The sequence below is a fragment of the Lepidochelys kempii genome, chromosome 3, assembly GCF_965140265.1.
Source record: "Lepidochelys kempii isolate rLepKem1 chromosome 3, rLepKem1.hap2, whole genome shotgun sequence".
Taxonomy (NCBI): domain Eukaryota; kingdom Metazoa; phylum Chordata; order Testudines; family Cheloniidae; genus Lepidochelys; species Lepidochelys kempii.
In genome coordinates, this window is record NC_133258.1 from 62,174,872 (window position 1) to 62,199,477 (window position 24,606).

General features: G+C 39.5%; 1 protein-coding gene and 1 non-coding gene across 3 annotated transcripts in view; both read right to left on the reverse strand.

Annotated features, from left to right (window-relative positions):
- Window positions 1-371: 371 nt before the first annotated feature.
- ELOVL4 (ELOVL fatty acid elongase 4) overlaps window positions 372-24,606 on the reverse strand; it is a 65,484-nt gene continuing 41,249 nt past the window's right edge. For both annotated transcript variants that reach the window (XM_073336520.1, XM_073336521.1), the window contains 3 exons: window positions 11,180-11,351; window positions 7,026-7,153; window positions 372-4,910 (listed from right to left, as the gene is read on the reverse strand). In XM_073336520.1, the coding sequence (XP_073192621.1) occupies window positions 4,635-4,910; window positions 7,026-7,153; window positions 11,180-11,351 (576 nt within the window). In that variant the 3' untranslated portion in view covers window positions 372-4,634. The remainder of the gene's footprint in view (window positions 4,911-7,025; window positions 7,154-11,179; window positions 11,352-24,606) is intronic.
- Window positions 17,898-18,005, reverse strand: LOC140909830 (U6 spliceosomal RNA). Its single transcript, XR_012158367.1, has one exon. It is a non-coding gene; the product is annotated as a U6 spliceosomal RNA (small nuclear RNA).

Below are 24,606 nucleotides of genomic sequence, written 5' to 3' on the forward strand. Positions count from 1 at the left end.
TTCCAGCTTCTGCTGGCGTAAGCTGACATTTAGGACCACATACGGCACTGACTTGCACGCTGTACCACCTCTAAGATGTCTATGGCATGCACAGAATCTAAGTTGAAGCCCAATTCTTCACTAAGTTTTCAGTTCCCTGACGAGGACTCCAAAGCCTCCAGACTAATCTGCTCAGACCCGAGCTCAATTTAGAAAATCCCCCCAAATCATAAAGTGGAAGAACGTTCCCTGTGAAGTACTGTGCTGTGTGACAAGTTACATTAGAACAAAGGCAGCGATGCAATCAGAGTTGACAAGTTTCACAATGCCAAGTGGGAGACTGAGAGGAAAACACATATCTATATGAAAATCATAACCAATGAACTCCTGCACAGCATGAAAAATACATTTTATTTTAATGTTTACAAAAGCAAAGCATCCTAGGCACAAGAAGCCTCCCTAACCACTATTACCTCTATTTACATGCATTATTGGCAAATGAAACAAACACACAGGAAGAAAGTATTTTTTCATTCTTTGGAAAAAGAAGTAATTGGACCAAATTCTCTGCTGATGTAAATGGGCACAACTCCATTGACTTTGGTGGAATTTCAACAGCTCAAACTAGCAGAAAATTTGTCCCATTAATTCTGGCACCACATAGCCGGGTGACTAGAAGTCAGAGATGACTTGCTACTTCTCACCCCTTCTATATGTTCATTGCTTGTGCTTGCAACTGATTCAAGACACCCAGTAATAAATCTCCCTTCTATCCAAATCGCAACATGCCAAATTACAAGCTTTTATTTACAAGTTATGGCCTTGATATTGCACCAGAGCAATGCTTGGTTTAACTTTACACACCATGAGCAATCCCACTGAAGTTGGTAAAGGGTGCATAAAGCTAAACATGTTCATAAATCTTTACAGAATTGGGGCCTGTAAACCTGTATCCATTCCCAACTTCGAGCACATGGCTGCCAGATGTACTAGAAGCTTATTCTGAGAAAGAGACTTTTCCTTTATCCCATTAACAGTATAGTTTTCTTAAAATGCTCTCTACCATTGAATGGAGTCATTGGTCAGCTATCAGAGCATGCATTACATGTGGTGTCTGTAGGTATGTATGACAATGATCCCCCAATTAATGTGCATTTGAGACATCAATATTTATTTTACATTTGAACAAAGTGGCATTGTGAGGTTCCCAGCACCCTATGCCTAAAATTACCAACAAATGCCATTCACGTTTGAAATGCCTGGCATCAGAGCTATAATCAATGGAAGCAGCTTGGTTTTGGTGGTTAATCCCTAGAAGCATCCAACGGTCCTATTTAAAACTTATAAGTTATTTCTCAAATTGGGAGTACCTGTTAAGAACATATAGAAGTCCTAGTTTGCTTTAAAAAAATTAAGTTATCAAGAGATGAAGTTTCATGGTGGGAAACAGGGTTGAGGAGATGTGTGTAGGATCAGGTACAAGTAAAGTGGTGTGACAGCTGATTGGTCCAAAGGTTTCAAAATTTCTTAGGGAAAGCATCCCTTTCAATGGAAAAGTTTTAGGTGCCAAATGGTTAAATAGAGTCATGATTATATAAGAAGTGCATAGCAAAAAAATAATTCACTATACAAATTTTCAGCACTTTAGTTTTAATTTTGTATATATGTACACATTTTCACATGCACTCTACTTTCTCTACATCTGGAGCCAAATTCTGAGGTGCCATGGACAATCAGGCAAGGCACAGAATGGGCAAGATTGAGAGTTTCTAGCAGTGCACACATGTGCATTCCTGCCTCAAACCTGAGAAAAGAGAAGGAACTGCAAGCTGTCAACTTTGGCTGTGTTCTGCAGCTCTGGCTTCTCAGACACAGGAAGGAACGGAGAGAAAGTAGAAGTATTCCACTCACAGCCATGCTATGCCATTGGTCAAATTGCAGAACGCTACACCAATAAAAGACAACATACTCAGGCTCAAAGCAGGACTGAATCATACGGACATCAAGGAAAACCCTGTAGCAGAATATGGATGCTGTGGGCTCAATGCTACCTCAGTGACAGTGTTGGTAACCTCTCCATTTAGCAGTGTGCCAGGAAAGAGCTCTATAACTGGCTTTGCCTGTGAGCCCAAGTGACATAGCAGCTGTGCCTGCACCTGGATTCACCCAGAATGTAGTTTTATCACCAGCAAGCTCCCCATCTACAAGCGCCATCTGACCCAGAATTCCAATGTCATATACCCAAAATTCTCATATAAGATTCGCCTAACTTCCTGCCATAGCCTTCAGCTGTTTTCATTCTTATGTGCATTTTTGATGCATACAGTAAGTGGGAATTTGGCTCCTAAATACTGGTCAACATGCAAGATCAAATTTTTATTTCAAAGATGTGGCAGAGGGATCAATGAACCTGTACCAGAAAATTTCTTGAGAGGTTTTTAGGAGCCAGAAGATGTTACATGTATGCATCACTTTATTTAATTTGGCTTAAAAAGAAAGGAAGTAAAAACATCCAAGCCAAAATGCTAGTTTACTAGAAGTAGGGAGAATACATGCAAATTTGTCTGAGAAAGACCTTGACCCTTTCCCCCTCCCACATACATTATGACTATCATTACACAGAAATATACATTTGTACAAATTCAGAGGTTTTTTGGAAAGCATCAAGACTAAGCCAATAGGATAATTAATGGTCATAGACCAGTTCCAGTGCAATAGAGCCTCTATACTCTATCAATCCAGTACCCTGTCATGTATTATGCTTGGCGGTAGGGAGAGGGCTTACTACTGAAGAACTGACTTCCAATTTAACCCCTATTTCCAGTACTACAGGCTATGTCCTTAAGTTTTCTTCCTCGCATTCCTATCTTGGTATTTGGATACAGACAGAGTTTTCAGTAAAATGTGGAAGGACAGAAATATAGTAAGAGAAGAGGTGTTGGTTTTGTTTGCCTATTGTTTATTATAGGGTGGACTGATAACAGTTAAAAATTTTAAATTGTGTTGGATATTTTAACTTCTACATACAGAGCTTCTTATGAATTCTTTACTTTAAAAGTTGCACCATTTCCCCAGTGAAAGAGAGCTAACTAGTGATGAACCTGTTTTTAACCACAAATCTCAGAAATGTATCTGGGAACCAGCAGGCCAGCTCTTGGGGTCTAAACAGAGAACTAGGAGTTAAGAGACCTATGTTCTAGTCCCAGTTCTGCCTCATATTCATTGTGAGCAGGAACAAGTGACAATTCTCTATGCCCCAGTATCCATCTAAACAGAAAAGGAATAATAATTAGTGCCATGCTTTCCTCACAGACGGAAAGATTAATCTTTGTGACGTGCTAGATAAAAAGGCTTTGTCTTCTTATAGCTGTTTTGACTAAGAAATGATGGGCACAGCAAGCCTGTAACTTACACTGACAAGAGCCAGCAATATTGGAGAAAAGCCAGCCAATCTACCTTTATCATTTGCATTAGACAGAGGCCTGCAAACAATACCTGATGTGTAGTCTAGAATCATCATAATACTAAGATGCAAGACCAACTTATAGGTAAACATTTCTAGAATATACCTACAATGTATTTGCTGTAAAGACATAATTTAACTGCAGATTCTCTCTCCTGATGAAGTGTGCCTGTGTTCTGTTTAAACATGACTGGCATCGAATGCTCGTAGCATTTGCAAAAGAAGGATTACGTTCTACAGCATGTTCTCCCTCACCATAACACCATACAATCATTTTGAACATTACAAGAGTTAGCACCATGGGTTTAATGCACATGGGGGACAAGGTAGAATAACCTTACATCAGATGGATTATCTTAGGCTATGAGATGTACTTTGTTTCATAAAATATATTTTTTAAAGTCCCCCCCCTCTTAATCACATCCAAAATACCATTCCAAGCTTGCATTGAAAGAGACAGATGATAATTCTACAAAACAGGTGAAAATATATTCTTTCAGGAAAGCAATTTCTTTCTCCAATTAGCATTAACTGACATTTATATTAGAAGACTCCATATTTCAGAAATTAAAGTTATTTAATGTTAAATGTTCTTTTCAGCAGATGAAGAGGTAGGTATATTTCCATAATAGAAGAAAAATTGTAGTAGACACTAAATCAAAACAAGGAGAGTCTGATAAGTCAACAGACTCTGTTCAGCATATAAACATAACTGTGTCTTGAGATATCCCTAACTAATAATAAGAGAAGTTGCATTTTCAGATAAAAACATACATCATCATAATTTGGAATTTAATAAATTTCTGGCAGAAACAGAAATAATCAAAAGCTACCTTTTTCCACGTAGAAAATCCACAAATCATTGGATCATTGGTAATATTAACCTTTGGACTGCTAAAACACATTATTTACGGCAGTTCTTTCTTACATTCACCAGCGCCAGCGGTCTAAAAGTTTACACAGAGATCATCAAATGCTTGATAATTACATACTTACAACAGAAATTTAACTTGAAGTATTTTTGTTAAAACAATCTTCATAAATAATGAAAATATCTGTGTTCTAGCTCTTCGGTAACCTAAGGGTTAATTGGTACATAGTGTTTCTTTTCTTTCTTTCTTTCTTTTTTTTTTTTCTTTTTAAACCAAACTGGAGGTTCCCCACTGCCAGCAATGGTTAAGGCCTGGATAAGTTACTCTCCTTTTGCTTTTCCCTTTTTCTGCTTTTTTCCATTTTCCACCACTAGATTGTTTTCTGGTTTGCTTACACCATTTGCAACAGCACCATTCACTATTTTGCTGTTCTTAATGGGTTCCTTGGGCATTTTATATGTCCGATAGTAGAAGTTACCAAACAAGAAAATAAAGGTGATAGCATAGATCATTACACCCCAGTGCATCCATTTAGGGAAGGGACAGTCGATATAAATAGACATGGCTGTGTGGCCAAGAGTCACATGGAACTGAATCTGAAAAAAATAAAATATTGCATAATAAACCATTTGATACGATGTTAGATTTGACTATACCAACTTTTATTGAAAATACAGTAAAGTATTAACTATAAAGAAAAAACTGTCAATTGTGAAACACAATTCATGGTTTACATAAGACTTATATCATAAGTAATATATAAATGCAATATTTCTCTATACTAACAAATACAAACAGTAGTAAAACATTTACATTCACAGCCTTTAAAGTTTTATAAGGATGTTGCTAGAGATTAGACTGCTGTTCCTTTACAGTATCTGGCAGAGATCATGGAAAGCTGCACAGCAGTTATACAAATCTCAGTATTCTGTTCTCAAAACGACATATTCATATGCTGATTATAAACATGGGCACCTCAACTTCTGATACCCTCCAGACCCTGTTGCCAAAGATGGCTCCACTCTCTGCTATTCCCTCCCTCTACTGCTGAGGAAGGTCAAGCCTTCAGTGCTTACAAATAATTCTTTTTAAATGTAATACAATTATTTTAAAAAGCTCTTCCTTCCCCTCAGCTCCACCTACTATTTTTATTTACCATACAGATACAACTATTGTAAAGGCCTGGCTAAGGGCAGCTCTACCTACAACCTCACACTGAAATAACTAACTAAATGAGTCTTAATTTACACTGTTGTTATTTCACTGCAAGTCTGTTTGTGGATACTTCTTTCAGAATACAAATATCCTATTCTGATTAACTTAGGAAAAAAATCTACTTATGCTAAACTGAAATAAGAAACCTTTATTCTGAATTAAGAGCGTCCACACACAGACTTGCACTGAATTAACAAAAGGTGCATATTAAAACTGATTCAGTTATTTTGGTGCAAGTTTGTGCATAGACAAGGCCTATAAAATCAACAAGAAAAAGCCTTTTCAATTTTACGTCTGCCAGTTAGCTTAAGCTTACATAAAGAATACAGAATTACTCTTCTGTTCTGAGGCCCCATGATTTAAAAAAAAATATGGACATGGAGCGGCGCACGGGTACTTACTATAAAAAGTAGCATACAATAAGCATACATAATACAACCCTTTTATATTTTTAAAGTTTTTTTTATAAAACACAGCATGTAGATCATAATTTAATACAATACATGCCATCATCATGTACAAGGGAAAAGACAAAGTCTGGGCAAAGAAGAAATTGTCTAAGAAAAATCCTTGATCTGTGACATTAAAAAATGAAAATGGGAGCAACTCCTTACCGCTTACCCCAATATATGGTAATGGGGTACGTTGCCACAGCCCAACAGTGATTGCAATTCATTACCTCTTGGCTGCTGTTTGGTAGTTTATGTGGAAAGAGTAAGTGGACTCAGTCTAGCACATTATGGATTTTTGTTCACACAACACAAAATCCATAATTCACAGCTGGGGAACCAAAGGACACAATTGTTGACAGTCTTACAAACCAGGAAATGAATAGAGCTGGAGGCTTTCTCCCCTGAGAGGAGATCCCTGGCAGTTCAGAATTGAAATAGCTCAGTAGGGCACGATCAGGAAACTGTCATTATCCCTTTGTGCGTTGCACCTGCCCTAAGGTTTGAAATACATGCTTCAGTCTCCAATGCTGTTTCCCTAACACTAAAATTAATTTAAAAATGTAAGAAAAACTAATGGAAACAACATCAGACCCTTAACTACACTCTGCACTAGCAGGTGCTGCTATGTAAATAATAAGATTAAATATCAAACTTGATAGTGGTGGTCTTTTCCTTTGAAATAAGAGATTACGTTAAGGGCGCAGAATAGTTTCACAGTGTAATTGCCTACTGGTAATCAGGTATTCATTATTTCTGTCATGCCACTATAATCAAACTGATAAAGATTTGATTATTTTTCAAAAGCAAAATAACAGTTTAATTACTATTACTGGCTAACTGCATATTTTGACTGTTTTAAAGAGTATTCAAAGAGCAATTTTACATGTAATTATTTCAAAAGTTCATTGCAGTTCTAGAAATACATCAAGTTTCTGACTTGATCTGTGAATAAGTGACAGCCATCCAGCCTCGTGCTTGGCTGGTACATATTCCATTTGACAGAGAGACAGACAGCAAGCAAATTTAGAGAGAGATTTTACTTACCAATTGTAATATGGTCAAGTATCGTTTCCACCAAAGATATTTCTGAAATTTAGGGCCACAGGCAGCTAATCCATAGTACATGTACATAACAACGTGAATAAAAGAATTCATTTGGGCTCCAAAAAAAGCTGTTCAGATATAAAAAAAAATTCCATATAGTGTTATTTTTAAACATGAAAACCAAAAAGTTCTCTCTATTTATTTGTATTACACAGTAAAAATAAAATTGGCGCATTTTGTACTTACAATCTTGTGTGTATTGTCAGCACTAAATAGTAATATGCATAAAAACTGAACTTAAGTTGAAATCCACATCTTTTGTCCTTTTATACAGGTTTGACTATGTAGGCTTGAGCCTGCAAACATGTACTAATATGAGTAACTTGGTCATGTGAGTAGTCCCACTGACTTCAGTGGGACTACTCGCATGAGCAAAGTTACATGTGTGTTTGCAACATGCAATACACCACTTTTAACAATCCATTATTAAAAAAAACAAACTTTAAAACAATAACACCGATATTTCAGGATTGTCCTTAAAATGTAATAATTCTTTGCATTTAGGCTAATATTGCCATCTATGGGTGGCTAAAATTAGGCACCCAAATACAAAGAATGATTTTCAAAAGAGCTGAGCACCCAGCAACATCCATTAACATCAATGAATTACAGTCTTCTGAAAACCAGAACCACTTACATAGGTGCCTAAGGACTTATGTATCAGTGGAGTTGTTCCCAATTAACTCCATGTGTGGACACTCTTATTTCAGAATAAGAGTGCCTTGTTTCTGCGGGTTAACCTAACCAGAAGCAGCACCGCAAATATGGAGTTTATCAGGAACAACTCCATGTGTAGACAAGCCCTTAAAATATGGACTTGAATGTCAAAATTTAGGCACTCCCTCTTGAAGAAATCTTTTCAGTAGAAAGTACTGTTCAATAGGATGCAACAGCAGTATATGAAAAGTATTATTTAGGTAGTAATTTATACTTCAACCTTTAAAAAAAAATAATACGTGCACTTTAGACATTCATGTTTTATTAGATATTATACATTTGCAATGTAGGATGGCCTAGGATTCCAAACACCAAATCACACACTGCTACACAGCTAACATTGCCTAAAGAATTATTGTCATGCAGGAAAGGGTGTCTTTTCTTGCCAGAACTCAAGGTAATTTCCTCTGCAGGGTAGGATACCCCTGGCAAGACAGTAATACTTTTTTAGACAACATGGACTGTAGGATTTCCCTGTAATTTCATTTGAAAATCCCCATGTAGGGCTCAACATTAAAGAGACACTTGTCAACTTGACAGGTTTCAGAGGAACAGCCGTGTTAGTCTGTATTCGCAAAAAGAAAAGGAGTACTTGTGGCACCTTAGAGACTAACCAATTTATTTGAGCATGAGCTTTCGTGAGCTACAGCTCACTTCATCAGATGTTTACCGTGGAAACTGCAGCAGACTTTATATACACACAGAAATCATGAAACAATACCTCCTCCCACCCCACTGTCCTGCTGGTAATAGCTATTACCAGCAGGACAGTGGGGTGGGAGGAGGTATTGTTTCATGATTTCTGTGTGTATATAAAGTCTGCTGCAGTTTCCACGGTAAACATCTGATGAAGTGAGCTGTAGCTCACGAAAGCTCATGCTCAAATAAATTGGTTAGTCTCTAAGGTGCCACAAGTACTCCTTTTCTTTTTGTCAACTTGAATTTTCAAAAAACTGATTCATTCGAACTATAGCATGTAAAGAATTTTTGCTTTTGAAAAACTTCTCACACACTTTTATAACATTTTTATTGCCCCCCTGCTGATGCCTGAAAAAGTGTTTTGGGTGGGCCCCAAAGCAACACTAAACAACATGCTTCAGCCCATTCCCTTTTTGCTGTGCACATCCATGCCTGCCGCTTCTTCAGCATCACCTTTGCAGCTGCTGATACTGATGAATGATCTCTTACAGGTCTTGAGGAAGAGCATGCATGTGCATTGCCCGACAGCAGTGCATGACAATGTCACCATCACTGGAGCTTGGCAAAAAATGTTCAGTGAATAGTTTACCAAAAATGCAGTTTTGGTCAACCTGAAAGTATTCAGGAATTCATGTCAAGTTCTCCAAACAGTTTCAAAATGTTTCAGAAATGTCTAGACAAAATGTTTTATTTTGACCCACTCTAAATGTTTTGTTTCAATTTTGAGCATTGTGAGAAAACCGAAAGAGGGCTAGATTACAAAATTGCCAGAGGTGGGTTGTGAGGGGAGATGATGATGAAGTAGCTAGCCTCCCTTCTGGCCTAGTGGTGAGGCAGCTCGCCCAGAATGTGGGAGATCCTAATTCAATTCCTGCCTGTCTGATAAGCAGAAAGAATTAGAATTTGGTTCTCCCATTTCTCAAGAGAATGTCCTGATATTATAGCATGAGTCTTAATAAATCTCTCCTGTTAAAGCTGTATCACTTTGGACAAATGAACAGTCACCGGGAGCAGGGACTTGCACTTGGGTCTCCTATATCATAGGGGAGTAGCCTGACCACCAGGCTATAGAATCATTCTCATTCTTTCCCTGGCCAAATGACTATTGGTTGTCATTGTAAATTGGCACTCTGATAGAAAATTTAGACCAGCTGGTATGTAGGCAATGTGTTGTCTGCTAGAAAACAGTGGAACAGATACACACAAAGAAATCTGTAACAACTTGACACCTATCCTAGTTTATATTGGGTGAAATCCTGACCCCATGCCAGGCCTCTGTTGCTTCAGAAGGGCCGCAACACAGACCTGCTGCATTTCTTCTGTCGGTACCAGGAATTCTAGAGGCTGAACAGCTGGACCACAGAGTTGAGCTGAGCTTTGAAATGGCCCCATGCATAGGTATGGGAGTTGAGGGCACTCAGCAACTTACAAGATCAAACTACAAGGGGCTAAAAGGTAAGGGGTTCACTGGAAAATGGTAGTGGGAACTACAAACTGCACATATTCAATGGCCACAAACCTCATGTAATGAGTACAGTGAACAGTAGTGACTGAACATGCAGTGAACCCAGGATTCCTCTCACCCTAAAGCTGGATTGGGGAGAATTCCATCCTCCAATAAGCTGTAAATATGAATTTCACCCCATGGGCTGAAATATTTATATAACCATACATTTTATATTCTAATGTACATATAGTGTGTGAGTGTATAAAAAATCCAAAATATACAATATATGAATATTTTAACAAAGGCTTAATTTTAGTCTGGATTACATGGATTATTATTGTAAATTATTTTTATAGTTATTTTTACAGCCCTTTCCAAATAGAATGGGACATTTTCTTCCAACCTCTGCCTCAGCAGAATTTGAGAGAGACAAGGCAAAGCAAGACATGACATGGGAACAACGCAGGAAAAGAAGGGTGTGGAGAAAACAATGGATGTAGGATTTCCTTGATGTGAACTTTATAGGAACAGAAAGAAGGACATTATAGGTTTGTGTCATTATAAAGCATCTACAACTGGTTGATACGGGTTTATTGCTAACCTTCAAATGAGTCATTCAGATTTTGATACTTGTTTTGTTATAAAACAAAACAAACCCAAAACTCACATATAGAGCCAACTTCTACTCTACTAAAAATCCAGAATCGCTCCATTAACATCAATGGCTTTAGGCTGGAGTAACGGGGAAGAAACTGGCCCATAGTTGTGATTCTTAATTCTCTGTAGCTGCAAAATGTTAGATTAGGCAGGGTTGTTGCAGCTGTGTCAGTCCCAGGATATGAGAGAGATAACGTGGGTGAGGTATTCTCTTTTATTGGACCAATGTCTGGTGCAAGAGACAAATTTATCTGCCTGGCTCCATGTAGCAAGGTGACAATTTTTTTAAAGATGGAATTTGTAAAGACGAAATCTCAGTTTTGCATTTGATGCCTGTGAGTAAAGTGTTTTGCAATTCATAAAACTACAGCTCTGTTCTCTCTCTTCCTCCCCCTCATTTCACACAGAAGGAAGTTACACTTACATAACTGCTATGATCCAATGCTGTTTCAATAGACTTATCATATAGTATTCAGTTAATTCCATGAAATAGTGGTTTCCTTATTAATTCCCAAAAGGCTGATTCGCACTGTTATGTCTATATTGCCTTAAGAGAAAAAGACAGTTGACTCACCTTGTCCTCCTGGAACCCACTTGATACCAATCCACCACAAGGTGAACATAGTGAAATGGTGATAGACATGAAGGAAACTGATTTGGTTAAATTTCTTCCTCAGGATGAAAAATATTGTGTCCAAGTACTCAATTCCTTTTGAGACAAAATACCACCATAAAGCACCAGCTATCTGCAATATAAGAACAAAGATCCTAATGATTCTTAAAGAAATAATTAAATGAAATTAAAGTTAAATACATCAATGTGCTGTGAGGAAGAAATGGAAGATACAACTAGCCTATTTGGCAGTTTCTAATCCATTTCTGAAAAATGCTCTGAATTCTGGGTTATTTACAGCAGGAGTGGAATCAAGGTTAGGAGAAGTCAGTTATGATTTAACTATTACACATCTGGCAACATCAGAGCATTAGGCTTCTTTGGATTTTACTCCGGCCAAGGATGGAATTTTCTTTGTAATTTATGAAAATGGGTTCAATATACTATTTTATAAGGTCTACCGTATTTTACAATTTAGCGATCTCTAAAGAGAAGCAGTTTACTATCTCTCATGTACTTCCTCTTTACCTTAGACTCTTCTACAGAGATTGCTACTGAAAGTCCTGTATATAAGCACACCACAATTTGACATAAACACAGAAACAACGAGGCACATACACCACAATGTGGTTAAATGCAGAGGCTACAACTTCACTAAAACCCTTAACCAGTGGAGAGCATTCCCCCCAACTACCTAGCTGGGCTGCTCCAGTGTGGATTTCAACTGGGTACCAATGGTGCCTAGTTCTACAAACCTGACAGGCACATGTGAGGGCAATACCCTCGTTACATGCTCAGGCCTGCTCTGGAACTCAGAGTCCTATCCTGCTCCCTTCCCCCATGAAGAAGGTAGGAGAAAGGAGAAAAGGGGAGCCATACACTGAACGAGACACACCCCATCATCATGCAACAAATTTCTCTGAGCTCATGCCGAAGCAGCCCTCTGAGCTCATGCTGAAGCAGGGGATTCACATTTGACCATTTTTAAACCCACCAACCACAATGGAGCCCGCAAAAGTTGTGACAATGCAATTTATCTCACCCAAATCCAGACCTCAGATATGCTGGATGGAAGGTGAAAAACCCTACACAGCAGTTTGCCAATTTTGCCATATGGGAAAAATTCTTTCCAGTCCCCAAACAAGTTTGACAATTACCCTAGCCCCTGGCATCGTAAAAGATCTAGCTCATTAGATAAGGGTGAGTAAGGGAAGGGCTCAGGGATGGATTAAGAACTCTTATGGACTTGGGCACATATTCTAAATCACCTCCTGAAAAAAAAAATCAAAAAACCCCCAAAACTTTGAACCTTCCTGATACGATGAAAAACATGTTATTTAAAAAATTAACAGAATAAGGGAACAAAACACGCGCCATAGCTGACATTAAGAATTAGGTTTAGCTAGCAATTAATATTTACAGTTAATAGGTTTCCTCAGAAGCACTGCCTGCTCAATACCGCATGTCAGTTTAGACACTAGACACTTAGCAATTCCATGCAAGAACTGACAGAGAAAACAGGTAACTACAGAGGAAGCAGAAATAGAGCAATTTGGTTTCATATACAGACTACTACTGCAGCCAAATATAACAGTATTCACTAAAGCAAGATCATCTAGAATTACTACCCAACTTTGTGCAGACTTCGTCTTAACAATTCTTCTCCAAAACAATTTACAAAAAAGCAAAAATAGGCATTGATAATAAAACAGCTCTCTCTAGAGACCTCATATACACTATTCTAATTCTCTGATATTTCATAAAAATGTAGTATTTCACACGGACACTGTGTCAGCTGATGCAGTGCATATGGTAACTTGTTTCATTTTGTGCAGAGAACCGACACTGAAAGAGTTCGTCAGGAAAGTTTTGGTCTTCTTGAGGGTAAACTGCTGCATATCTGTGCACTTCATTGACATACACTGAACCCAATTTAAACAGGACTTCATAGAACTCATACCGCACATTGAAAGCATCTAGTCTGTGACGTAGACAAGCTGCAAGTTTGTCAGTTCTGACAACAAATGTTTCAGTGCAAAACGGATGGCTTCATTCACGTACTGGCTCTACTGCCCCTTCAGACTCGCCCTCAATTGGTTTTTTTTTTACAAGGATGACAAACTCATGTTGACTGTAAATAGATTCCACTTACTAGTGATCCGGATATTAACAACTTCCAGTTAATAGCAATATTTTGCCAGGAACAAATCCCAACCCAATGACTTTAATATTAATGGGATTTGGACATTGGCAACGGCATGCCACTTATTAACAATATTGTTTGGAAGAAAGGGTACAGCTGCAGGCAGGTTTATGAGGTTGCAACCAAGGAAGGAAAAACTGGGACATGTGGAGCACCTGCCACAGGAAGGTTTGCAGGGCTGCAGCCAGGGAAGGAACATCCCAGCAATTCCTGGCTGCAGCCTCGCAAACCTGCCTTTCGTTTATTAGCAACTGCCAGATAATGGCAGCTTTTTCTGGCAACCGAGGAATTGCTAATAAGCAGAATACACTGTAGCAAAGTAGCAAACACATTTTCTTTGCACTGAATTCAAAATCCTCAAACTGGTCACATAATAGCCCAACAAATGTTTCCAGGGAGCACAGTACATCAACAGCAACACTTAGATCTACGTCCATCTTCTGTAGCTGGGTGCTGATCAGTTTGAACTGCTGAAGCACAGTGTCCAAAAGAGCTCCATGACAGCTGTCCCCAATTGTTCCATTTTCATGTGAAGATAAGTTGCATTTAAACAAGTGTCAGGAGGCTGATTTATATTTTTTGAAAGACCTTCCAAGGCTTGTTGAATACTGCTATAGTTTTGACACACTGGCTTGGTAGAATCGGTACAATTACACCACTGAGTATCTGACAGACTTCTGAAAGTCAAAAGTCTCTGGCTAGTGTCAGTATTTATGTTGTGGAAATGGATTTCCATCAATGTGTTGAGGCAGAGCGGAAAGAATAGAGCCACCACAGCTTTGGCCATTTGCACATGTAGTTCTCAGGTGGCTGAAACTCAATGAATTTCACAATTATATGCCCCTCTGATTTGAGGGATCAGAAGGTGAATGTGAGCTGGTCTACATGCACTACATCAGGAGTTGTATCAAACAGTTACAGAAAAATACTTGGCTTGCTGTAATTCTGCTGCTATAGTATTTTTAATTATCATTCCCACCAATTCAATGGATGTCAGAGATAGCTGACGACACAGGAGAGCTTAATTTTCCCCTTCTGTCCAAATGTAGCTAGGTGGTCAGCCAGAAATAGATCAAATTGTGATATTAGTTCCAAAATCCCAAAATAATTTCTAATGCTTTCAGATTCTAATACAACATCCTGACCATGGAAGCCAAACCCACGAGCACTTAAAAACTTTATAACTGGCACCACATGCTAAAGAACATCTCTTTGGTACTGCTCTTCTGAATTAAATTGGTGTGCCAGATCAGAGTGAATCCTGTCCCAACCAGACAAGATTCTGGTATGTGTTTTGTATGTATGTGTTACCCAAGTCAGCATGCAGAATCAGTGTTCTATGCCCCTATTATGCTCAAAAAGTCACTTGGGATGTTTCCAATCACTAAAGCCTTCTGTAAACGTATGGAACCTACTGGGAGAAAAGCCTATATGAAAAACACTAAGCATTTCCAGTAGATGGAGAGTAAATAAGCCAATCTCACGCAACAACTTCACCCTTATGCAGACAAAATGAAAAAAAGTTCTTTAGAAAACAAACAAACATTCTCTTCTCTTCCCTGCAATTACCCATGTAGAATTCAGGAAGTTTTCTATTTCTGCATTTCTACACACAGCCAACCTTTGGCAACCTAAAACTGCCTGTTGTTTTCATCAGATTTTCTCAACAGTGCAGGATCTGTAGAAATGTAGTCAGTTGTAGATACATGTACATTTTATTCTTGATCAGTCTTGAATGTAGTAACATGCTGCTATATTTCTACGATCTTTCCTTCTGCTTGCAAATTTTCAACATCACCAGCTCCATATGGGGGCCTTGTTGCTCCCAGTCCTTTATTTCAGCCACTTCATAACTCCCTTGTAGCGGCTTCTTCTTCTTCTTCTTTTTCTTAAAACCATGTTGAGCTTTGAAAATTTTTCTAATAAAGCTGCGTCTTTTTAACATTTTTCTTTTTTTGTTATGTTTCTGTTTACCATGTCCATCTGAGTAGCGACAGTTAGTACACACATGCATGATTTTACACATTAGCTGTATTCTAACCACTCCTGGAATGCTAACACCAGTGTGCACAATGTGAGCTAGCATACAGTGGAACACACAGTAATTCACATATCCACATTGTAGCTGAAGTACATTGGTATTCATCTAAAAACAGTCAGGCCACATATCAAAAATGCTCAAAGGGATGGGGTTGCAAGTGTTATCAAATAAATATGTAAAGTTGTGAACAGAAACTCCTGCTCTTACAGTGATGAACACAGGATACGTGTGTGTTAGGGCTCCATAAATAAAAAATGGAAGATGAAATATGTAAGCTCATAATTAAAGGTCTCCAAAGTCTTCTGGGGACCCTGTCCATTAATATGGCCCTGGCAGGGCTGGAACAGAGCCAAACTGGCAGCAGACCAGCAGAAAGCAAGAGCTCTAAATGACTACTCCCTGAAGTAAAAAGCAAGCAGAAGCCACCCTCTCCTTCACCTCCCTGGCAGGATGGCTCCACTGTCCAGTATTGGGCTCCATTCCATGGAAGCCATGGAGGACAGCCTCCTGCATGAGGGGCAGAAGGAAAGAGAGAGAGAGGAGCTGCACATTCCCCGGCAAATACATAAATGGAGTAGGGAGGAGAAGGGGGAAGTAGGAAGACATGTAGCACTGCCCCAGCTGTTTCTGCTTAGGGATGTCTCCCTCCTCAACCTGAGCAGGAGCAAGGGGGGTGTTTCACTTGCCTCTGGATCCATCAAGTCACATTCTGGATAGTGAGATGAGCATTTTAGGTTAGGTAAAGGTTGGAAGGAGAAAGCATCACAGGAGCAGAAACTGCAGTTCTGCATTGCAGAGTCAGTGAGCTCCCAGAAGGATAACACCACAGTTTATTGTTACCAATCTGCATGCTTTGCATATCAACTGCTGAATGCCTGCTTCATCATCTCTGCATATATTTTGAATCCAGTGCAGATGCTAGGGAGGTGGGGCAGACTCATTAGCTTATACGAACAGAGACAAAACTGGGTAATTTCTGTCATAATAGGGAGAGGGAGAGTAGGTGAAAGAAATAAACAAAGAAGACTGCCAGAGCTGGGAGTTCCCACATTTATGGGAAAGCCAAAAGAATGTTTAAGATACATATTGCTCAATAAGTAGCACTTCTGCCTCTGGGCCGGGCAGTCATATATTTAACTCCCACAGCAAGGCTTGGTCTCACCCCCACTGATGACACTGTAGTACAGTAACTGCTCTTAAGGAAACACTGGAACAAGAAGCAGCGTTTGAAGATTAATGTGGATGCATAGTGCATAGTGTGGAAGTAAAAGTGAGGTCTGGTAGTCAGACAACCTGGTTTCTATGTCCAGCACACTGTAGGCTTGCTATATGACCTTGAGTAGGTCACTCAATATTTATAGTCCAGGAGCCTTAGAATTCTACCTGTTCTGCAGATTATTCACGTCCCGTTAGGTGAATTCAATTGAACATCACTGCATCCATTTAAAAGACATTCCCTTCCTGTAAGGCATGCAGAATTTTAAAGATCCAGTGTGGTATTTGCCTCCGTTTCCCCATTTCTCAGTGGGATTATGCCTACCTAGTTTTTGGGGTTTTTTTTACAGAACCTCAAAATCCCCACCTAAAGGGTGCTACATAAGTAGAAAATATCAGTTGCATGCGCTGCTCAACAGCTATAAATAATTCAGTTTGGCTACTACTTATCACTTACAAAGAAGCTGACAGGTTTCAAGTGCTGTAAAGTCTTTAATTATCCCAATGCCCCTAAGGATTGAGGTACTATCACTATTTTTATAGATGAAAAAATGAAACAAAGAAATTTTAAATTGCTTGTCCAAGGTCAAGCAGCCACGTGGAGATGGGGATAGGAAGCATGCTTGTCCATGCTCTGTTCAATTAAGTAATATATCAAGAACAGACAGGCACCATTAAACTTGCTTTGTAAAGCACCAAAAATGTAGGACCTAACTGATAGTTGTATTTTTGATAAAACTGCTTCTTAATATCAAGTTCAACAGAGAGTAACAATGAAATAATTCAATTAATAAAAATAATTAAAAATAATAGACATTATACTAAATATTCTTTAAACCAATAATGTAATTCTTATTATGAAATTTCTTTCCTGAGAGCTTTCATACGAGTCAAATCTAACTCTGTTAAGACACCAGATGGCCCAGAAAGATTACATTACCACCTAAGATTAAGAGGTCAGCAACAGATCCAACTCCATGACCTCTGCACACTGCAAGCTTTTTAAGTTATGACTTCATGCTCACATTAACAATTTTAACCCAAGGCCTTGTCACTGCTAGGATTTTTCCACCAGATCCAAACCAGGGTAAGGCACTGGTACAAGGCCTGCTTTACACTGGTGTAGTACAGCTATATGGGGATTTGAACCAGTGTAGCTATGCAAGTGAAAATGCCCTGCACAGACAGGGCCTAACTATTTTCATAGAATTTAAAGGCCAGAAAAGATGTAATGCTTCATGAACTTGCATGTCATCTGGGCACAGTTACCATGCTAATTTTTTCCTATTTCATTCTAATTTTAATATACATGCTGCCAAAACAAGCACACACACACCATCTTTCGTGCCTGAACGGTTTGTACAACATACTATGTTTCTCATTACATTTGAAAGGATATTTATTTAGTATAAGGGCAGAAATTAAAAACAAACCAAAAAAACCACAATACACCACATGATTCTAAAGTGGAATCCCTCTTTTCCCTGCTTTCCCTTCAGAAGAACTCTAATTAAAGGACTTGTTACAGAGGACTTGAAGGAGTATCCTTTATGAGATCATCTTTATATACTGTGAAGGAGAGGTTTTTGTTTGTTTTTTTAAACTCACATTTCCTTCTTATGGAGTTTTATAAGAGTTTAGAATCTTATACTCCGAAATTTATTTGTAATCTGCAGTTATTTACATGATTTAGTTTATTTTATATTAAAAATACCTATTCAAGTTCTAGGCACTTGTACACTTATTAGAAATGCCAAAAAAAGATAAATACCTTTTATTCAAAAGATAACTGTCCTAGGCCACTTCACACTATAGTCCACCTAGCATCAGCTGTCCTAGGCCACTTCACACTATAGTCCACCCAGCATCACAAATAGCACATTTCAAAATTGCAAACTATTTAATACCCCCACAACCAATGACCCCGAATTCCTCAACCCATAGCTCCCTGTAAACCCCAATAGACTAGAGGAGCCTGACTATGTGCCCAAAGCAAGAACAAAACCAGGCTCTGTTGGATCAAATGAGAATTGGAGGTTGGAATCCAGCAAAAGAGATGCTTAATTTTACTTTATTTGAGGAATTTGTTCAGTTGATGAGAATTAAAGAGGAAATTCATAACTTTTGAAAAGACCATGCTGTAAATGCTGTAAAGAGCCTAAAGGAGTTTGAACTTTAATGGGATTTTTGTGGTTATGACGCTCTCTCTCTCTCTCTCTCTCTGAAGCACCTTTGAAAATCTCAGGTCTTTATCTTTAAATTTAAATGCAAAGCAGGACATACTGCTGAATGTGGCAAAAAGTTGATTGTTCTTTCATCTCTTTTTGCTTCTGTATGAAAGATGTATAGTTTTGCAGTCTAAATTAAATTCACTTTATGCTTACAAGACTTGACAGTGAGAGTTATGAAAAAAACTCCATTGCGTCAGGGAAAGGGCATAAATATTGTGCTGATTCCCATATACTTGAATTTTCTAACAGTGCCTAAGGGCTTGTCTTCACTACAGGGGTAAGTCGACCTAAGTTACACTACTCCAGATACGCGAATAACATAGCTGGAGTCGTCGTAGGTTAGGTCGATTTACTGTGGTGTCTTTTCTGCACTGCATCAATGGGAGATGCTCTCTGGTCGACTTTCCTTAGTCCTGATCTACACTGGGGGTGGGGTGGGGGTGGGGTCGAACTAAGATATGCAACTTCAGCTAAGTAAATAGTGTAGCTGAAGTCGGTGTATCTTAGGTTGACTTACCTGGCCGTGAGGACGGCAGTGAGTTGACCGCTGCTGCTCCCCCATTGACTCTTCTTCCACCTCTCACGAGCTGGAGTTCTGGAGTCGACAGGGAGCGCATTCGGGGATCGATTTATCGCGACTAGACAAGACATGATAAATCGATCCCCGATAGATTGATCACTACCCGCCGATCCGGCAGGTAGTGAAGACCTGCAACACTATAGCCCAGCTCATAACAGAACTGAATTGTACGATGCCTCCTAATTGTACTGAGTTTTGTTGCTATCATTTTCAGAGAATAGGTTAAAACATTATTATTTGCCAACCAATATATATCTTAGCCTGATCCAAAAAACCCTTTGAATTACTCAAAGACTATTCTTCGTGAGAGAAAACTGCTCTCAGCTGAAGGCAATGTAAAGTTGTTGCATACTGTACGAGACTCAAGCAGTACAGATTCACAAACTCTTCCTTAAAATTATCATAATGTTCATGTTTGGTTTTATAATGTGTTTTTTACTTACTTTTCCCCTTCTACATGACCACATATCCCCGATCCCTCAGCTTGTTTCATATTTAATTTTTCTTTTTACTCTAAGTCTTGCTACACCAAACATTTACATTAAATTGCGCGTATATTTAATCAGTTCACTTTGTTTTCAAAACTAGTAAAAATATTAATTGAAAACAAAAAAGCAATAGAAAGAACAAAATGATTCAGATTTAGACAAGTTTAGTAATATATTTACAAGACAACAAGAGAAAATGGGAACAGAAAATGCATATTGAAATAGAAGACATTGCCTTGACAGACATCAACAGAGAAACACTGCTCATGTGTAGCTTCCCTTCTTTGAAAAAGTTCCAACATAAGGTGTTAGCTGAATGTTTCTCAAATCCGTAGCATAACACAAAATAGATTTTTTCAGATTTTCAGGAAAGGAAATTAGGTCACAGAAGTTCATATACATATCCTGGAGGAATGTGCAGGATTTTGCAGAGGTCCCATAAGGCTGCTAAAAATTTCTCTCTGGGTAAAATTCTCAAATCCCAGCTCTGGTTCTCTGTCTACTCTAGATTACTGGGATTTTCAAAAAAGTTAACTGTAAGAAGTATGTTTTGTTAAAAGTTGGTAACAAGTCTTTTAAAGATAATTAGGGTCTGTTGAATCCAAATATGGTTGTTACCAAGCTGTATGTTGTGTATAAAGGCCTTTACAAAGAGAGCAAAGAAACAAAACAGAAATGGCTGAAATGTAAGTCTATTTCTTTTTTGTTTGGGATTAACATCCTTCAGTTCAATCATAATGAGCTGTAGGATGTAAGAAAAGTAATCAAATATGCACAATCTTTTTATAAAGCTACTGAATTTCAGTTTCTTATTTCAAGAGGTACAAGAAATATTTTAATATGTTATACAACCATGAAGAGAATTTTTACATGGCTCTTGAGCATTAGCAAAAGTGTGCAAGCTGATTCAGTTATCAGAAATACACCACGTACTTCAAAAACACCTGTTTTTAAAACAACTGAAAATATTTTCTTGACTAAACATTAAGTAAACATTTTAATGCACACAAGCTAAGCACACATTTTAATGTACTTTTTCAAGAAACGTTGGTATACAGTGGCAGATCAAATCAACATCTTATTGGGTCACTTACGGCATTTACTTATTTTCACAGAATATCAGGGTTGGAAGGGACCTCAGGAGGTCATCTAGCCCAACTCGCTTCTCAAAGCAGGACCAATCCCCAATTTTTGCCTCAGATCCCTAAATGGCCCCCCTCAAGGATTGAACTCCGAACCCTGGGTTTAGTAGGCCAATGCTCAAACCACTGAGCTATCCCTCCCTGATAATACTGTCCGTAAACACGAAGGGTCATGTACATTGACACAACCTTGTTCCAGTTTTCTACATTGGTATGCTTCTGTACAAACAAGTAGTGCAGTCCCGTTCTTGCAATGTTGACTTCTGCACTCTGTGGTGAAGCCACAGAATATTGCCTCCAGGCAGTCTGCTGGTACTGGTGGCAATGACCTGAGCTGTGGCAGCAGACCTCTATTCTCCTGTTTTCAACCCATTGTATTTAGAGGAGGAAGAATTAGATTTCGGTAGTGGGACTGACTCCAAACTAGTGCCTGGTAATGAGCTCTCTGTATGTGGAAGAAAAAAGCACCATTTTTGGGGGTATAGCTTCTGATAACTGCAAGCATGTGAACAAAATGGCATGTGTTTTATAAGTACTGTGGACCTCTGACAAGTCTTACCTCTGACAAATCAACTCTTTTGCACTTTTGACCTTCTACGAGCGCACATCACCCTGTCCAAGGTGTGTTAGAAGCTGATGGCGTCGCTGAAACATTTTCCATGCAGTCATCTGGACCCTGGACTTCAGGAAAGCAGACTTCGACTCCCTCAGGGAATGGATGGCCAGGATCCCCTGGGGGACTAACTTGAAGGGGAAAGGAGTCCAGGAGAGCTGGCTGTATTTCAAGGAATCCCTGTTGAGGTTACAGGGACAAACCATCCCGATGAGTCGAAAGAATAGTAAATATGGCAGGCGACCAGCTTGGCTTAATGGTGAAATCCTAGCGTATCTTAAACATAAAAAAGAAGCTTACAAGAAGTGGAAGGTTGGACATATGACCAGGGAAGAGTTTAAAAATATTGCTCGGGCATGTAGGAATGATATCAGGAGGGCCAAATCGCACCTGGAGCTGCAGCTAGCAAGAGATGTCAAGAGTAACAAGAAGGGTTTCTTCAGGTATGTTGGCAACAAGAAGAAAGCCAAGGAAAGTGTGGGCCCCTTACTGAATGAGGGAGGCAACCTAGTGACAGAGGATGTGGAAAAAGCTAATGTACTCAATGCTTTTTTTGCCTCTGTTTTCACTAACAAGGTCAGCTCCCAGACTGCTGCGCTGGGCATCACAAAATGGGGAAGAGATGGCCAGCCCTCGGTGGAGATAGAGGTGGTTAGGGACTATTTAGAAAAGCTGGACGTGCACAAGTCCATGGAGCCGGACGAGTTGCATCCGAGAGTGCTGAAGGTATTGGCGGCTGTGATTGCAGAGCCATTGGCCACTATCTTTGAAAACTCGTGGCGAACGGGGGAAGTCCCGGATGACTGGAAAAAGGCTAATGTAGTGCCAATCTTTAAAAAAGGGAAGGAGGAGGATCCTGGGAACTACAGGCCAGTCAGCCTCACCTCAGTCCCTGGAAAAATCATGGAGCAGGTCCTCAAAGAATCAATCCTGAAGCACTTGCATGAGAGGAAAGTGATCAGGAACAGCCAGCATGGATTCACCAAGGGAAGGTCATGCCTGACTAATCTAATTGCCTTTTATGATGAGATTACTGGTTCTGTGGATGAAGGGAAAGCAGTGGATGTATTGTTTCTTGACTTTAGAAAGCTTTTGACACGGTCTCCCACAGTATTCTTGTCAGCAAGTTAAGGAAGTATGGGCTGGATGAATGCACTATAAGGTGGGTAGAAAGCTGGCTAGATTGTCGGGCTCAACGGGTAGTGATCAATGGCTCCATGTCTAGTTGGCAGCCGGTATCAAGTGGAGTGCCCCAAGGATTGGTCCTGGGGCCGGTTTTGTTCAATATCTTCATAAAAGATCTGGAGGATGGTGTGGATTGCACTCTCTGCAAATTTGCGGATGATACTAAACTGGGAGGAGTGGTAGATACGCTGGAGGGGAGGGATAGGATACAGAAGGACCTAGACAAATTGGAGGATTGGGCCAAAAGAAATCTGATGAGGTTCAATAAGGATAAGTGCAGGGTCCTGCACTTAGGACGGAAGAATCCAATGCACCGCTACAGACTAGGGACCGAATGGCTAGGCAGCAGTTCTGCGGAAAAGGACCTAGGGGTGACAGTGGACGAGAAGCTGGATATGAGTCAGCAGTGTGCCCTTGTTGCCAAGAAGGCCAATGGCATTTTGGGATGTATAAGTAGGGGCATAGCGAGCAGATCAAGGGACGTGATCGTTCCCCTCTATTCGACATTGGTGAGGCCTCATCTGGAGTATTGTGTCCAGTTTTGGGCCCCACACTACAAGAAGGATGTGGATAAATTGGAGAGAGTCCAGCGAAGGGCAACAAAAATGATTAGGGGTCTAGAACACATGACTTATGAGGAGAGGCTGAGGGAGCTGGGATTGTTTAGCCTGCAGAAGAGAAGAATGAGGGGGGATTTGATAGCTGCTTTCAACTACCTGAAAGGGGGTTCCAAAGAGGATGGCTCTAGACTGTTCTCAATGGTAGCAGATGACAGAACGAGGAGTAATGGTCTCAAGTTGCAATGGGGGAGGTTTAGATTGGATATTAGGAAAAACTTTTTCACTAAGAGGGTGGTGAAACACTGGAACGCGTTACCTAGGGAGGTGGTAGAATCTCCTTCCTTAGAGGTTCTTAAGGTCAGGCTTGACAAAGCCCTGGCTGGGATGATTTAACTGGGAATTGGTCCTACTTCGAGCAGGGGGTTGGACTAGATGACCTTCAGGGGTCCCTTCCAACCCTGATATTCTATGATCTTATTGTGTCCAGCGATTAAAAAAAAAATAGGAGGTAACATCGTAACTAGTCAGGACATGAAATGGGAGCAGGGTTTCCAGAAAAGTGGGTCCATACTGTAGTTTCTCACAAATGGCATGAACAGGAAAATATTTTGGTTCCTTTGATGTGCCAGCTTTCATCCAAAAACTGCTTACCTGCCATTTTGCTATGGTAAACCAGCAAAATGGTAAGCACATGGGTGTTCCTGGCTGCAATCACCACATTGTTGGCATCAGCATCACTGTGGACATGGTGTAAAATCTTTCTTGTGTCTCATTCTTCCTCATGAACACCCAGTTAATTGGTGTGAACTGTTGCTGTTGAGCCTTATGCTTCAGCCTCATCCTGAAAGCCACCAGCCAGAATGATTTTATCAGGTGATCCTTGTGTCATTAGTTGCTCAGATAAAAATATTTTCTGGAAACACAGTGAAAATCATCTGGTTACTTGGAAGAGGCACATATATGCCTTCCACCACTCTTCACATGGGTCTTGCACCTCTTGAGCATTTTTACTTTGTACCACCCTTAACAGAGTCCTGGTAGTACCTGTCAAACACATCATCTATACTGTGGAAGTCTTCTCCACTCTTAAGTACTGTTTTACAAATGTGTCTGCAAAGTCTCCAATGTTT